Source organism: Miniopterus natalensis, chromosome 4 (assembly GCF_054644295.1).
Source record: "Miniopterus natalensis isolate mMinNat1 chromosome 4, mMinNat1.hap1, whole genome shotgun sequence".
Lineage (NCBI taxonomy): Eukaryota > Metazoa > Chordata > Mammalia > Chiroptera > Miniopteridae > Miniopterus > Miniopterus natalensis.
In genome coordinates this window covers 19,847,140-19,861,549 of record NC_142084.1, presented here as the reverse complement: position 1 = coordinate 19,861,549, position 14,410 = coordinate 19,847,140, and the positions used below count along the sequence as shown (strand labels likewise).

General features: G+C 52.8%; 1 protein-coding gene across 2 annotated transcripts in view; it reads left to right on the top strand.

Annotated features, from left to right (window-relative positions):
- TGFBI (transforming growth factor beta induced) overlaps nucleotides 1-14,112 on the top strand; it is a 31,947-nt gene extending 17,835 nt beyond the window's left edge. The window contains exons 7-17 of one of the 2 annotated variants that reach the window (XM_087816362.1): nucleotides 1,175-1,316; nucleotides 3,770-3,982; nucleotides 4,770-4,907; nucleotides 5,494-5,639; nucleotides 6,436-6,572; nucleotides 7,419-7,549; nucleotides 9,911-10,035; nucleotides 11,254-11,356; nucleotides 11,906-11,985; nucleotides 13,020-13,044; nucleotides 13,493-14,112. In XM_087816362.1, coding sequence (XP_087672488.1) covers nucleotides 1,175-1,316; nucleotides 3,770-3,982; nucleotides 4,770-4,907; nucleotides 5,494-5,639; nucleotides 6,436-6,572; nucleotides 7,419-7,549; nucleotides 9,911-10,035; nucleotides 11,254-11,356; nucleotides 11,906-11,985; nucleotides 13,020-13,044; nucleotides 13,493-13,533 — 1,281 coding nt within the window. In that variant the 3' untranslated portion in view covers nucleotides 13,534-14,112. The remainder of the gene's footprint in view (nucleotides 1-1,174; nucleotides 1,317-3,769; nucleotides 3,983-4,769; nucleotides 4,908-5,493; nucleotides 5,640-6,435; nucleotides 6,573-7,418; nucleotides 7,550-9,910; nucleotides 10,036-11,253; nucleotides 11,357-11,905; nucleotides 11,986-13,019; nucleotides 13,045-13,492) is intronic. The other variant, XM_087816363.1, reaches the window with a different exon arrangement.
- The last annotated feature ends 298 nt before the right edge of the window (nucleotides 14,113-14,410 follow it).

Sequence of the window (14,410 nt, the reverse complement as noted above, 5' to 3'; positions counted from 1 at the left end):
CAAGACGTGCACGTTTCTGTCCTCAGTGGCATGTACATTCTTTCTGGGGACACAGACAAGAAACAAACAAGGTTCCCATAGATTGTGCTAAGCGTGTGATCAGTAAGTGGTGAGCAGACGAGGCTAGTTTGTACTGATGGTCAGGAAAGGCCTCTCTGGGAAAGGTGACTCTTGAGCTGAGGCTTGAAGGAGGAGAACAGCCAGTTATACAGAACTCGGGTTCAAAAGCTCAGCCGGCAGAGGGGAGGGCAGGAGGAAATGAGTGAAGGCTCGGATGTAAGCAGGAGGCCAGTGGGGCCAGAGGGAAGACAACTAGGTAACCACAAGGAGAGGGGCGTATGGCCAGGCGGGCAAGGGCCAGCTCCTTCAGGGCCTTGCAGACCTGGCAAAGGAGTGTAGCTTCATCCTGAGAGCATTAGGAAGCCATTTATGCTTTTATTTTTATTATTTTTATATAGATATGTTTTTATTGATTTGAGAGAGAGGAAGGGAGAGGGAGAGATAGAAACATTGATGAGAGAGAAACGTCGATCAGCAGCCTCCTGCACGCCACCCACTGGGGACTGAGCCTGCAACCAGGGCATGTGCCCGGACCAGGAATCGAACCAGCGATCTTTTGGTGCAACAGATGATGCTCAGCCAACTGAGCCACACCAGCCAGGCGCCATTTATGCTTTTAGATCATTCTGGCTGCTCTGTAGATAATGGGTGATACGATCCTTACACTCACAGGGCTCATACAATAATTATTACCAATAACTATTTAATTACACCGTGAGCAGGACAGCAATCTGTGCAGGTCAGGGTAACAGACTTGTTTTCATTGGGGGGTCGGTAGCAGGGTGTGGGGGGGTGGAAGGCAATGTCGAGTTGACTACCTAGAGAAATGAGTCAGAGAAAGCAAAGAAGGGGGGAGGACAGGGGCCCAGGCTGGAGGTGGGAAGGGAGAAGGCACAGGAAGTAACAGGCGTGGCTGGAGGCGCTGGGGCTCAGGCTGGGCAAGGCCCCTGAGGCCGTGGTAGGAGGTGGGCTTTGGTTAGCCTTTCTTTTCGTCTTGGGCTTCTGCAAAAGCCTGGAGCCCTCTGAGGGAGGACTGGTGAGGGTGTGTGTGTCTCTCGTCTGCAGAAATTCCCAGAGCCTTCAGGGAGCGCTTCATCCCCCCCCTTCCCCACAGGCTGCTGTGGCTGCCTCGGGGCTCAACACCGTGCTTGAAGGTGATGGCCAGTTCACACTCTTGGCCCCCACCAATGAGGCCTTTGAGAAGATCCCCGCTGAGACCTTGAACCGGATCCTGGGGGACCCAGAGGCCCTGAGAGGTGAGCACCCCTCCGTTCATGTTGCCACCTCACGAGAGCAGCCACGCTGAGCCCAAGGCCTGCTCTCGTCCAGGACAGACATGCGCCTGCCACCCTGCCTCGTTGCTCTGCGGAGGCCAGAGCAGAGCCCCGTCAGAGGGGCGCATACGGAGTCTGGCAGCTCTGCCTGGGCACACAGTCGGGCTGAGGAGCGAGGCAGAGCAGGAGGTGCAGAGCAGGTCCAGGCCGACTCGGGGAGAGTTAAAGGCCTAAACGGTCAGAGCCGGAACGAGGCTGCCAGGTGGGCAGCAGCTTGGTGATACCGGGAGAGGGTAGCAGGTCCTGGCATCCTTGAAATGGGATCATCGCGCTGACCCTTGAACCCATCCTGCATCTGGCCAGGGGTGTCCTGGGTAATCAAGAATGACACTTAAAAACGGCAGCAGTTGGCTCTTGACTCCTCATTGCCGTGTCCTTCCTCACCTCCACAGCGAGCCTAAGTTAGGGCGTGCGTTGATTATTGCCGGAGGAGGGAAAGGACCAAGCATGTGAGGAGATTCGGAGGGGAGACCAGGCTCTGTGCACCCCCTGCCCTGCCCCCTTCAGCTCCAAAGCCAGTGAGCTGCTGCCTGGTCATCCTTGAGCCCCCCGCAAAGCAGGCTTCCGGTCCCCTCTGTGCCCCAACCACACTGACTCCTTCCAGATATGATCCAGGGATGACTTCATTTGTTTTGAATCTATTCAGACTTTGAAAAGTTATTATATACAATGCCTGATGCATTTCCAACAACCTATAAATGCAAGAGGTTCTCCTTGCAGCCAGGCAGGGACAGGAAAGGGCACATTGCTGAAAGCACAGGTGGGGACCTGCTGTGTCCAGATGTTGTGCTGCTCTGTGTGTCTGGCCTGAGCCAGTAACGGCCACAAAAGTGAACTTGATACAGCCTTTGCCTTCAAGGAAGTTTAAACCTAGTGGGGACTACAGGCTTAAAAAAGATCAGAGTGACAGGGATACTCACCATGAGGACAGGACACGGTGGGGTACATGCAGCCTGAGGGGCCTGGAAGCTTCCTGGAGGAGATAAGATGTGGTTGCATTGCACCATATTTAACTTTCCATTAAGAGCTATGCTGCTCCTAAAACATATTTTTGTACAGAGCATATTTTTATCTTGTAGGTATCAGAACTCCTTATTATAAAGGGAGAAAAAACACCCTCATGTTCCCTTTATGCACACCTACCTTTCACTACTCGATAACCTGCTTGCTCAAAGCAAGTGCCCTCTATGGGGGTTGGCTGGCAGCTGGAAGGCAGAGGCCGCGAGTTTATCCCACAGTGTCCTGTTGTCACCAGTGGGTTGGCAGACAGGGGAGAAGCGGCCCCAGGCGGGTGTGCCCTGTTTGAAGACTGGCTTCCAGCCCTGGCCCTGCTCACCCTGCGAGTGGCCCTGGCAGATCACCCCTACCCCACCCTTGCCTTCAGTTTCCGTACCCGAGAAACTAAATCCCCAAGGCCTCGTTCCCATAGCAGTCTTGCCATTCTTTCTCTTCCCCGCCTGCTGAATCGGGTCAGCATTGGCTTCCAAGGCCCTCGACACTTCTGCAGGCACCGATGGCCCTGCAAGGCTGCTCAGAGCTTCCTCCTGACTATGACAGCGCAGTTTTGGCTCCCATACTCAGGACAAATTGAAACTTGCCTCTGCGGTGGGAACATAAGACAAAGGGCCTTGGTGACTTTGGTGAGCGGCAGTCCCAGAACCTGCTCTGCCTGGCTGGGGCTGGGACACGGCCCCCTCGTCTGCTCCTTGTAGCTTCCTTAGGGCCCCCAGCCCCTGCCTGGTCCCTAAGGCAGCATTTGGACAAGTAAATAAATGATTATATTTATGATTTATGGGTGGGGTGGCAAAGACCGTATCTTCCTGGTTACCATTCCCAACCCCTAAGACAGCCTGGCAACTAGAAGACCTTTGGGTAAAATGTACAAAAGCAAATCAAATGTACAAATAATTCATAACCTCATTTGCTACTATTTCCACCTCTTCCTACCACATTTTACATTTTTATTAAGGTCAGTAGATACAAAGTCCCAGGGTAAACTCATCTGAGCATTTCCCCTGTTCCTGAAGTTTAGGTACTAATAAGAGAATTTAGCCTGAAGTTCAAGTGTCATCCTTGCCTCAGCCCTGGGAGATGAATGCTATGCTCATCTCCATTTGGCTGCTGAGGAAGTTCAGACTCTAAAAGGCTAGATTGCTTGTCCTGGTCCCACAGCTGGTAAGTGGCAGAGCTGGGATTCAGGTTCAGGCAGTCTGACCACAGAGCCCCGGATAGTTTTAGAAGGACAGCAGGCAGGAGGAGAGGGCGATCCGGGCCAGGTGGTGCCACGGCCTCGGGTCAGCGTGGGCGAGACCAGAATCCTCGCAGCTGTGGGCAGCCTGCAGCGGCGCCGACCACCTGTGTTGTTTGGCCCCCAGACCTGCTGAACAATCACATCCTGAAGTCAGCCATGTGTGCCGAAGCCATTGTTGCGGGGCTGTCCGTGGAGACCCTGCAGGGCACGACGCTGGATGTGGGCTGCAGCGGGGACATGCTCACCATCAACGGGAAGGCCATCATCTCCAACAAAGACATCTTGGCCACCAACGGTGTGATCCACTTCATCGACGAGCTGCTCATCCCAGACTCAGGTAAGCCAGGCCTCGGTGGGCCTTGGACCCACCAGGCACACTGTCCCCTCTGCCATCCATGGTGGCAGGGCTGGGGGAATTCAGGTATCTTTGGGGCCAATTCCCTGCCTGCGCCCAGCTCACAGTCTCTCGGGAGAGAAGGCCTGGGAACCCGGTAGGTTGCGGCCACATTATGGAGAATCCAGGCTTGGGATTCCAGACGTTGTCTTGGAGGCAGTGGGGAGGGAATGACTCAATCATAGGAGCCTTTCTGAAGATCTGCCTGTTCTGGTTGGCACAGAGGGCAGTTGCTTTCTCAGTAGTGTCTAAACACCCCAGGGTGACCCTGGGAGGAATGACCGAATGGGCTTTGGCGTGGGTTTCATTCAGCATCCTAGCCCCACTCTGGAATTCCAGGCAAGTCCACTGCCCATGAGTGAAGAATTTTCAGAGGAAAAACCAAACCAGAGGAACGCTTTTTCCATGGGTGTGGTCACTGGCATTATCTGCTCTTCAGAAGCCATGACGTGGGGTGGCTGTCTTTGTCCCTGGCATTAGTGCCCTGCCTGAGGGCTGGGGCAGTGGCTGATCTCTGCCCCACCAAACCTCACCTCACTTCCCCGACCAACGAGGTTTTCTGGGTGACAGTCCCCTGATGACACGAACCCGCAGCGTCCCAGCAGTGTTTAGAGGCGTTGTTGACTCACGAAGTGACATTCCTGCTGATGTATGTCATGCTCTGGGGTGAATGAATGATAAATGAAAACAGCACTTTTAACTTTTGAACCCACTTTCTCCTTCCTCGTAGCCAAGACGCTGTTTGAGTTGGCAGCAGAGTCCGATGTTTCCACCGCCATTGACCTTTTCAAACAAGCGGGCCTTAGCATTCACCTCTCTGGAAATGAGCGGCTGACTCTCCTGGCCCCCCTGAATTCTGTCTTCAAAGGTACCGTCAGGAAGGCATCCCTGTGAGGGTGTCACTGGTGGCAGCTGCCCCCCCGCTGTCACCTCCCTGATTTACATCACCCTGTGGGACATTAGCACTGCCCCCCAGCTCAACTGAAAGCAGATGTGACTTCCCCGGGAACTTCAGAGCTGCTGCTGTTCTCTTTGGCAGAGCAGAGAATGCGTTTGGGGCTCTGGTCCTCAGAATCAAGGGCTTGCATCTGTCGGGGGAGCAGAGCACTCCCCTGCCTTTTTATTTGCAGGGTCAATGGCCATTGTGCTAGTCAGGTGGTCAGCGTCAGAGTACAGCTGAGTCCTGGCCTCGGGGAAGGCCGAGACCTGGGCCAAGTTGTGTCCATGCATTCCCCTCCCTCTTAGGGCAAAACTCCAAACCCCCTTGATTAGCTGGACCTTCTTGTGTTTTTGTAAGTCACAGAAGGTGCCAGATGTTAAGGAATATTGCAGCCTCACTTGATTTCTCAATCTCCATTTCCAAAGTCAAGGACAGCGAGCTCTTCGCCACATGTCTCTCTCTGCTCTTCCTTTCTGGGGCATGCCCCTGGACCTGACCACACCTCCTCTTGCAGATGGAGCCCCTCACATTGACGCCCGTATGAAGAATTTGCTTCGGAACCACATGGTTAAAGACCAGCTGGCCTCCAAGTATCTGTATCACGGACAGACCCTGGACACTCTGGGCGGCAAAAAACTAAGAGTTTTTGTTTATCGTAACGTAAGTTCTGGGTCATGTTCCCTTGTCTCAGGTCTAAAAAATAGAAGCTGTATTAGTTTTTGTTTTTTTTAAAGTCCTCAATAACCTGGAGCTTGCCCGTGAACTGGTTTCTGATAAGGAAGGAAGGAATTTCTGCAAAGTATATCTGATATCAAAGGATCGATGAGATTGTGCAGGATTAGACCCTCTTTTCCTGGAGGCCCTGGGGAAGAAGCCACACGCCTGTCTGAGCTGGCTGGGTGGGCAGCATCCACCTTGCACCCAGAGGATGGGCAAAGGGCGGGGGTTGGACGTCTGAATCCTTCTTAGCTTATGTGAAGAGAAGCCCCCTGACTGAAGCACAGCCCTCCTTGGTCCAAAGGTTCTCTTCTCTCCTATCTCGTCTCTCTCTTCAGACCCAAAAGTTACCCTGGAATAGCAAGCAGGAAGCCCAACACAGCCTAGCTCTTGCTGGAGACCAGCCAGCACCATTTGAACAAAGAGTGTTGACATCTGTTAAATAAATCAATCAATAGACCCAACCTACTTATTTGATCATGGTTGATGGACCTCATGTAACATGAGATTCTCATTTCGGGGCCTCTTTGTGACTTTATTGGGGCCTCTACGGCCCTCTTTCCTTAAGGAACACCATTTTTATGTTTTTCTTTCCTGGAGAAAACACATCATTTTATCCTACTCTTGAAAACCCACCCCAATATATATTCATTGATGTTTGTAGATAAAGCCATCAGCACAAGTCAGGGGGCTTCCACCTGGGGGGATAACGCATCCTGTCTCTGCGCCCCTTCCACAGAGCCTGTGCATCGAGAACAGCTGTATCGCCGCCCACGACAAGAGGGGAAGGTACGGGACCCTGTTCACCATGGACCGGATGCTGACCCCCCCAGTGGGGACCGTCATGGACGTCCTGAAGGGGGACAATCGCTTCAGGTAACCAGCCCATCCCAGGGCGGGGCTTCTGCCAAGCGGTCATGCTGGAGAGGATGTGGGTGTCAGCTATTTGTCAAGCTGCCCCCTCCCTCTAGGGCTCAGTGAACACTAGTTACATGCTGGTGTGACCTTCCAGGCTTTGGGTGTGGAAAAGATCAGGGTGATCTTTAGCCTAAGTTGAAAAAAAGGGTTATTTCTGGGAGTGTAAGCCTCACATCCATGGGGAACAGGAAGGGCTGGCATTTTATTATTAAAGTACAAAGAAGGCATCCCATTCTCAATCTGAAGTCCCAGGTGAGCTGAGCACATGGGTTTTTGGCGGGTTTTTTTGTTTGTTTTTGGTTTTTTGAGCACCTGGTTTTGAATGTATGTGAGTCTCACTCTCTCACTCTGTAGTATCTACTAACTGCACTTGAACGTTTCTTGCTACTCTTCAGGCTTCCTGTGCCGTTTTGTGGCCCGTTTCTCCGTTTCTGACTACCTCATTCACCACTAGGTGCCATGACATTGAGTGTGTTCTGTCCCTGAGTTCAGCCGCCTGCGCAAGAGCCTGGGAAACCCTCCCCAGAAGCACGTCTCCGGGGCCCAGTGTCTCAGCCGGTCTCCGGGGCAGCCACGCTGCTGGTCTCTCCCATCCTCTTCCCACCCTGGCCTCTGACTCCTGGCCGTTTAGCTGAGCTAAGCATTCAGGAGAGAAGAGACAGACTGGGATCGCCCCTTTTCTTTGCACAGGGTGGCAGGGTGAATCCCAGTGCTCTGGGCTCCACCTGCCTGCAGTGGAGAGGTATGTGTGGGAAAGTGACGGCCCCCCAAGGCAGGTGACATTTTCTGTTTGTGTATCCACAGCATGCTGGTGGCCGCCATCCAGTCTGCAGGGCTGACAGAGACGCTCAACCGGGAAGGGGTCTACACAGTCTTTGCTCCCACCGATGAAGCCTTCCAAGCCATGCCTCCGGGAGAGCTGAACAAACTCCTGGGTACTTTTTTTTCAGCTTTTTACATACATTTTTTTCAGCTTTTCTGAAGTAACTATATTAGTCAGGGTCCCAGCAGGAAAGAGTTGGCACATTACAAAGGGTTTGACTGAAAGAAACGTAATGAGAAAGCTATTGGCAGATCTGTGGGCTGGATTAAGGATCTAGCGAAGGGTAATGGCTCCCAGGGACTAACAACCATGGGAAGCCTTTACCACCCCAGGCCTGGGGACAGGGTGGGGTGGGCAGGACCAGGGAGAGCTGGATGAGGGGCACAGGACAGTGGCCAGAGCCACATACAGCTGCTGTCAGAACCATGGTCACCACCAGCCTCAGCCCGTCTCCTCCCGCACGCCCACTGCCTGCCGGGCCTCCTGTCAGCTGGTTATAGGGGGGTGAGTGAGGGAGCCCGGACGACACATTTCACAGCAGTACCTTCCCGGTACCAAACAAGGCAGAGAAGAGCAGAAAGGACTTCGGGGTGGATAGCAACCAGTCACCAAGACATGGCTTCCACTCAGGACCTGTGAGAACAGTGATAATGAACCTTTTACCTGCTTTAAATGTCCCTTGGGATGAAGCTTGACGAAGAAGCCAGTCACAGCCCTAGAAATGTAGTTGAGGATGTTTGAGAAGAAATCTAGGGGTCAAGAGCTTGCGCTCCCGGACTACCCGAAAGCAGGTTCAAATCCTGGCTCTGACATTTACCAGCTGTGACCTTTAGCACGTTGTTCAACCTCTCTGAGCCTCAGCTTTCCCGTTAGAAAAAGGAGAGTGGTAAGAGTACCTTGCTCAGTGCGTTGTGAGGATTAAATGAGGTGTTCCCCACAGTGCTGGGCATACATCTTCCACCGGTAATGGCTGTGATGGTGGGGAAGCAGGACAGGGGGACAGGGAGACGGGGGACAGGGCTGCGGTGTTGAGTTCTGACGCATGTCCGTGAGAGACACTTCCACCCATCACAGAAAGGTGGGCCTGAGGAGGAAGGACATTGGCCAGACCTTGGGGCCCACATAGTCCACACCTCCCATCCTGCACTGGAACGGAATAGAAAGTTCAGGCAGCTATGAGCTGAATTTGTGTCCTGTTTAATTTTCTTTATTGCTAAATGAACGTCTATGTCTCTGATACTGACGTATGTTCCTGAGAAGAGGGAAGTCCGTTCTGAACATAAACTTTCCACCTTCTCTCTGTCCAGCAGGAACGAAATATTCCCCAGGTGGCCTGAGCCTTCCTGGCTTCTGTTTCATTTTCAGCTGTGGGGAGAGAAGAGGGGTGAGGGCAAAGCTTCCCAAAGACACCGTGCCTCCGGCCGGGGGCAGGATTAGACCCCAGCACTCCTGAGGGTGGCGAGCCAGCCGCCAGCCAGGTGTCAGCGGTCAGTCCAGGTGTTAGGGCCTGGCACCTCGGGGGCTGGCGGAGTCTCTGCGGAGGGGAAGCCTAGCCAGCTGCGGGCTGTGTATATTTGGAAATCACTTGGTACCTGTTGGCTCCATCACACAGCATTAATGTGGATGTGTCAATAACCAAGCGAACTCTCCAAAATGCTTTAAAACTTCCTCTGTTCTCAATTCCAAGATGCTCGAAATAGCCGTCCATAAGCCCTGGGGAAATTCAGCCATTTGGCCGGTAATGTGAGCAGTAGTGGCAGCCTTGATAGAGATGAGAGAGCAGCTGGCAGCTTGAAGAATTGCCTCCCACACTTAATTTGGGAAATGCCTGTGCACCTTTATGAGCAATCGGATGCTTCCCCAGTTGGTGGAGAAGCTGATGTGGGCTGGAAGGAATGCTGAGATGTAAGGAGGAAAGATGCTGTGGCGGGAATCCCCCCCTCGCCCCTGACCTCATCGGCTCCATAGCTCCTCCAGATTGCAGCTGTTGACTCTTTTAAGTTCTCCCTGCAGGAAATAGCCGTCTCAGAATATGCTTTTGAGAGCAGAATGTGTAAATATTTTACTACTGTGTTATAGCCATCGGGAGCCACGCTGATGATGAAATGTCCCAGATGCCTGTTCTGGAAAGGTCCCTGGCTTTCCAAGCAAATATTTAGCTCATGGAAACATGAGTCATGCTCACAGAGGAGTATGGATTAACTCCTCAGCACCACAGAGAGCATGTTCTTTAACCCAGCAGCCCATGACTGTAGGGGAGATCCATGGCCACAGACATGTGTCTTGTTTCCCTGATCATAATTGTGGGACAGAGAGCAGAGCACACAGTAGGTGCTCAGTGAGTATTTATTAGCCAGGCAGGGAGTTCTCCATCTCAGGGGTGACCACTTGTATCTTCTCCTCTGGGCCCTCCTTGACCACACCAATTACCAACCTTGGGATTAACTCTGCTTTTTTTCCCACAAACCCGCAGGCAATGCCAAGGAGCTTGCCAACATCCTGAAATACCACATTGGTGATGAAATCCTGGTTAGCGGAGGCATCGGGGCCCTGGTGCGGCTGAAGTCTCTCCAAGGCGACAAGCTGGAAGTTAGCTCAGTGAGTGTGTCTGAAAACTGAAAGGCTGGCTGTGCCCTTCCACCAGGGTTCCAGGCGCACCTCACCCTCGAATGGCATTAGACACACACAAGTCTCTAAGATACACCTTGAACCTCTGAGTGCATTTTGTACAAAGAAAGAAAATAGAAAAGGGTCTTCAGGGAAATCAAGTGGGATTATGGTTAGACATGAATAAGAACTTCCAGATTTGCAAGAGAATGAAGCATCTGATTGGCATCTGGGAGAGGCTCTTAGGTCTTCCTTCCCTTAAGGAGATGATAGGCAATTACTTTTATGTCTTGAGAGATTTATCCCCAACTCCCTTCCCACTCCATCCCACAAATCCAGGGCTCACTGAATTGTACCATGAGCCAGACCATCTCAAAAGGCTTTTCTTCTGATGCTCCATCTGTGAGCCTTCCCTTGCTCTGCACATTTATAAATATTCCACTTTGGAGCTGCCTGGAGCCTCCCTAGCTGCACCAGCCAAGGCCACTGACGCCCCCTGTGGAGGGACCACTCTTCCAGTACGCAGCTGGGTCAGCCTCTGCTCCCTGCTCTCTCCTGACCTTGAGCCATCCCTTTGCTCATCGGTTTCTTTCCAGAGCATGGGAAGTCATGTAGGGAGGCAGGGATGACTTGTTTGACTTATGCAGGTCACCTGAGACTCTTCCAGCTCTTAGATTTGGGTGTCAGGTCTTGTCTGTCACAGGCTTCAGTTCCCCCTTTTACCCCTTGGGTCTGATATGCGGGCTGTTCGGGAAATCCTGGGATAGATTTACCCTGGTGTGCTTCCTGTGAGAAAATCTTAAGTAGGGTATTGAGGAGAAGTGGAAAGAGCCTTTTACCCAGACCTGGAGGCCTGGCTTCTGTCCCCATCCATCCTACCAACTTAGCTTAAAGGAGGCTCTTGGCCTCTCTTGAATCTCAGTTTCCTTTTCTGTTAAGTGAGGCAATAGTGTGTGCCTCGTCCCCATACCCTGCTGTGAGGGTGAGGAACACATAGAGCATTTGTAAATTACAGTGAGCCTAGTCCACACAAGGGACTAGAGTGAATCCACCAGACCAGTCGTCTGTAGCTGGCAGGGACTGTTCCTTCCACCAGTGTCCCAGCCCTTAGCACAGGATCTGACATCTAGGAGTGCTCAGTAAACATTTGCTGAATGAATGAGACAAGCGTGCTCTGTGTTCAACAGCCGTTGCCTCTTTCTCTCCCAGAAAAATAATGTCGTGAGTGTCAATAAGGAGCCTGTTGCCGAAGCCGACATCATGGCCACCAACGGCGTGGTCTATGCCATCTCCAGCGTCCTGCAGCCGCCAGGTGAGGCCCCGAGGCATCCCACTCCCACTCAGTTAGCAGCTGGGCCCTTCTCTAGCTGCTGGTGTTGGACAGAAAGACTCCCCGAAGCAAATTTAGGAGTAAGGCGCACCACGCAAACTGAGTCTGCATGGACGGCATCTCTGTGGCTGGTTGAAAGCGAATTGGAGCTGTTGTTTCAAAGACACCATGTCAAGTGACGTGAGGACAGCCTCTCTGCTGAACTGCCTGGCCGCCTCAGCCCACACAGACAGTTTGTCACAGGCAGGCGCCGGGAACGTGGTTCTTACAGCGCCACGCCCCCTGGCAGCTCTCCTGACCACGGGGTAGAGCCGAACTTGAGTCCAGCCTCTGTCCTCGCTTGTATACCCACCTTTCTCTGTGCTCGCTCCCCACGGACCAAATTCTGCCATGCGTTATGAAAGTTATAAGGGGAAAATTCATTGGAAAATGTGAGCCAGAAAGCCCAACAGTGCCCCTCAGTCATGGCTGTTAGGAATGACATGCTAATAGTTTCTCTCTCACCGAAGCTGCCTTTCCTTTCATCCCCAGCCAACAGACCTCAGGAACGAGGGGACGAACTTGCAGACTCTGCACTTGAAATTTTCAGACAGGCGTCAGCATTTTCCAGGGTAAGATGCCTGCTAGGTTCGCCCTGGTCTGAGCAGCCTTGGGTCCTCTTCTTGGGCCCATGGAGGGGCTCTCCAGATCCCCTGTCTTCCTTGGCTGCTGTCCCAGGGCTCTCTTTGGATCTTCTTCCCTCTCCCATTGGGGCATCCATCCTGTGTGGAGTTCAGGGAAAAGAACCCAGGCAGCCCCTGCTTCCTTCGTGGGCAAAGGCCCAGGCCTTCACACTGAGGCCTCTGAGTCTCTGTCCGTAGGGAAGCCACTGCTGGGGACAACAGATACAGCTCCAGAATCCATCTCCAAGGAATTCACCTTCCGTGGCCCGGCTTGGCCTGCCCTGAGCCTGGGCCTTCAAGTTCCCCTTCTGCTTTCCATGACATGGCCCCCCTTGGGTGATACTGGGGCTTCCTGGACCATGGTGTGGGTTCTGGATACAAGACCAGCTGTGTGTGTGGAGCCTCCCTTCCTTGCCTTAGCCCCACCCCCTCTCAGGACCTCTCTGATCGCTTCTGTGCTTCTCACTCTGCTTCCAACCTTGCCCAGGGCCCAGGAGCCCCGCTCAGGTTGCTTTGCTACTTCTGGTCAGTGGGCACCTAACAGAAGGTTTGCACTTCAAAAGAAGAGCCTGCAGGAGGTAGTCCTTAACCCAGAGGCCTGCAGCTGGAATGTGTCACTTTCCCTTTGGAAGAGGGGTGTCCTTGGTGCCCTTCAGGAAGGGTTCTTGGCCCTGAGCTCCTACCCTGAGCGCCACCCCTGTGCAGTCCCAGCTCCCCAAGCTTTAGGCTGTGGTCTTGGTGGAAGCCTGGCTTTGAGGTCTCCCAGGAATGTTCACCTCAGTCTCCACTTGGTAGGAGTTTGCGTATCACTTAGGCTGCTGAGGCCAACTGAGAGGCTCCCCAGGGCCCAGCAGTTCCATGTCCCCCTTCCTCATCCCCAGCAATTGTTCTGAGCAGGGGTGGCAATGAGCGAAGCCACTGCCATAAGCAGGTGCCAGGTATACCTTTCTCTAGAAAACCTGACACCTTGTGTTTTCTTTCAGGCTGCCCAGAGCTCTGTGAAACTAGGTAAGTCTGGTCTGCGTTTGAAGTCCCCGTTGACTTGTTTGGGCCTTACCCCCAAGCAGGCCATACCTACCATCTGCTTTATATAGATAAATACATCACGGTGCAATAAAGCAAGCCTGGCCTTCGAGGTCAGACGCAGAGCACCCAATTTCTTTCTCTATAAGATGGAGATAATAAGAGTACCCACCTTTTAGGGTTGATGCAAATGCTTGGCTTTGGGAGCCTGGAAATATTGCACAGGGGCTTGGCAGGAGCCACCGGTGAGGACATGGTCCAAGCCGGCAGGTGTAGAAAAGCCCGGTTCAGAGCCGCATTAAGACAGGAGGTTTCACAAACCCCAGAGCACCTGCTGTGTGCCGGGGAGTACGCAGGAGGAGGCCGTGCTGACAGGCCCTAGGCAGACCTGGGGAAGTCTGCATCCCTCTCACCTTTCAAACTTCTCTTTCAGCTCCTGTCTACCAGCGGCTATTAGACAGAATGAAGCACTAGTGCGAGGACCACAGGAAGAATGCACTTCTGCAGCTCCTTGCCGATTTCTCTCAGTTTGCCAAAGAGACTGAATGTTTTTGAAACCAAATATCACATTTAAATGTACATGGGCCACACCATAATGAGCCTTGGGCGGGTTGGGGGAGGAAGGAGAGAGATGTAGTTTTATTTTGTTCTCTCTGAACATGGCTGTTAACCCACTTCATGGAGGGACCTGGACGTCACTGCCTTACATTTACTTCCAGAAAGGACCTGTCCCACACATGGACTTTCCTGCCTATGCCAGCAGCTCCGGAAAAGGGAACCGAAGTTTATGGAGCTCCCAAAACATGAATCAAGCAACCCAGTATCATGGGGATGTCCTGGCACAGTTTTTGTAAAGCTCTTTCACAGCTGGAGAAATGGCGTCATTATAAGCTATGAGTTGAACTGCTCTGTCAAACGTGTCTCGAGTCTATATGTGGCTTGGACACTTCTGTGTGGCCCTGTCCAGGTAGATCAGAGAGCACGCAGAGCCCAGGATTTCCCAGGTTTGGCAGAGCCATGGTGTGTTTGTAATAATAAAACCAAAGAAACATGCCTGTGTGGATGAGGACTGTGTGTGCACCATGGAAGGTTCTGTTTGTCGGGGCTGTGATGCTCCTTCACACCATGAACGCACCGGGAACATCTCAGCAGGGAGCCTTGAGCTGAGGGTGGTCTGGTCCTCAGGTACTCAGACAGCACACGGGGTTTCAGCCTCAGTCTTTGTTCATTTCCGTTTCTACCAGCCCCAGGGCCTTGAGTCCTTTGTCCATCACTTCACCTCTCAGTGCCTCTGTTTCCAGCACTTCTCTATTGGCCTGAAGTGTCCGTGTTTCCTTACAGCATTGTGACC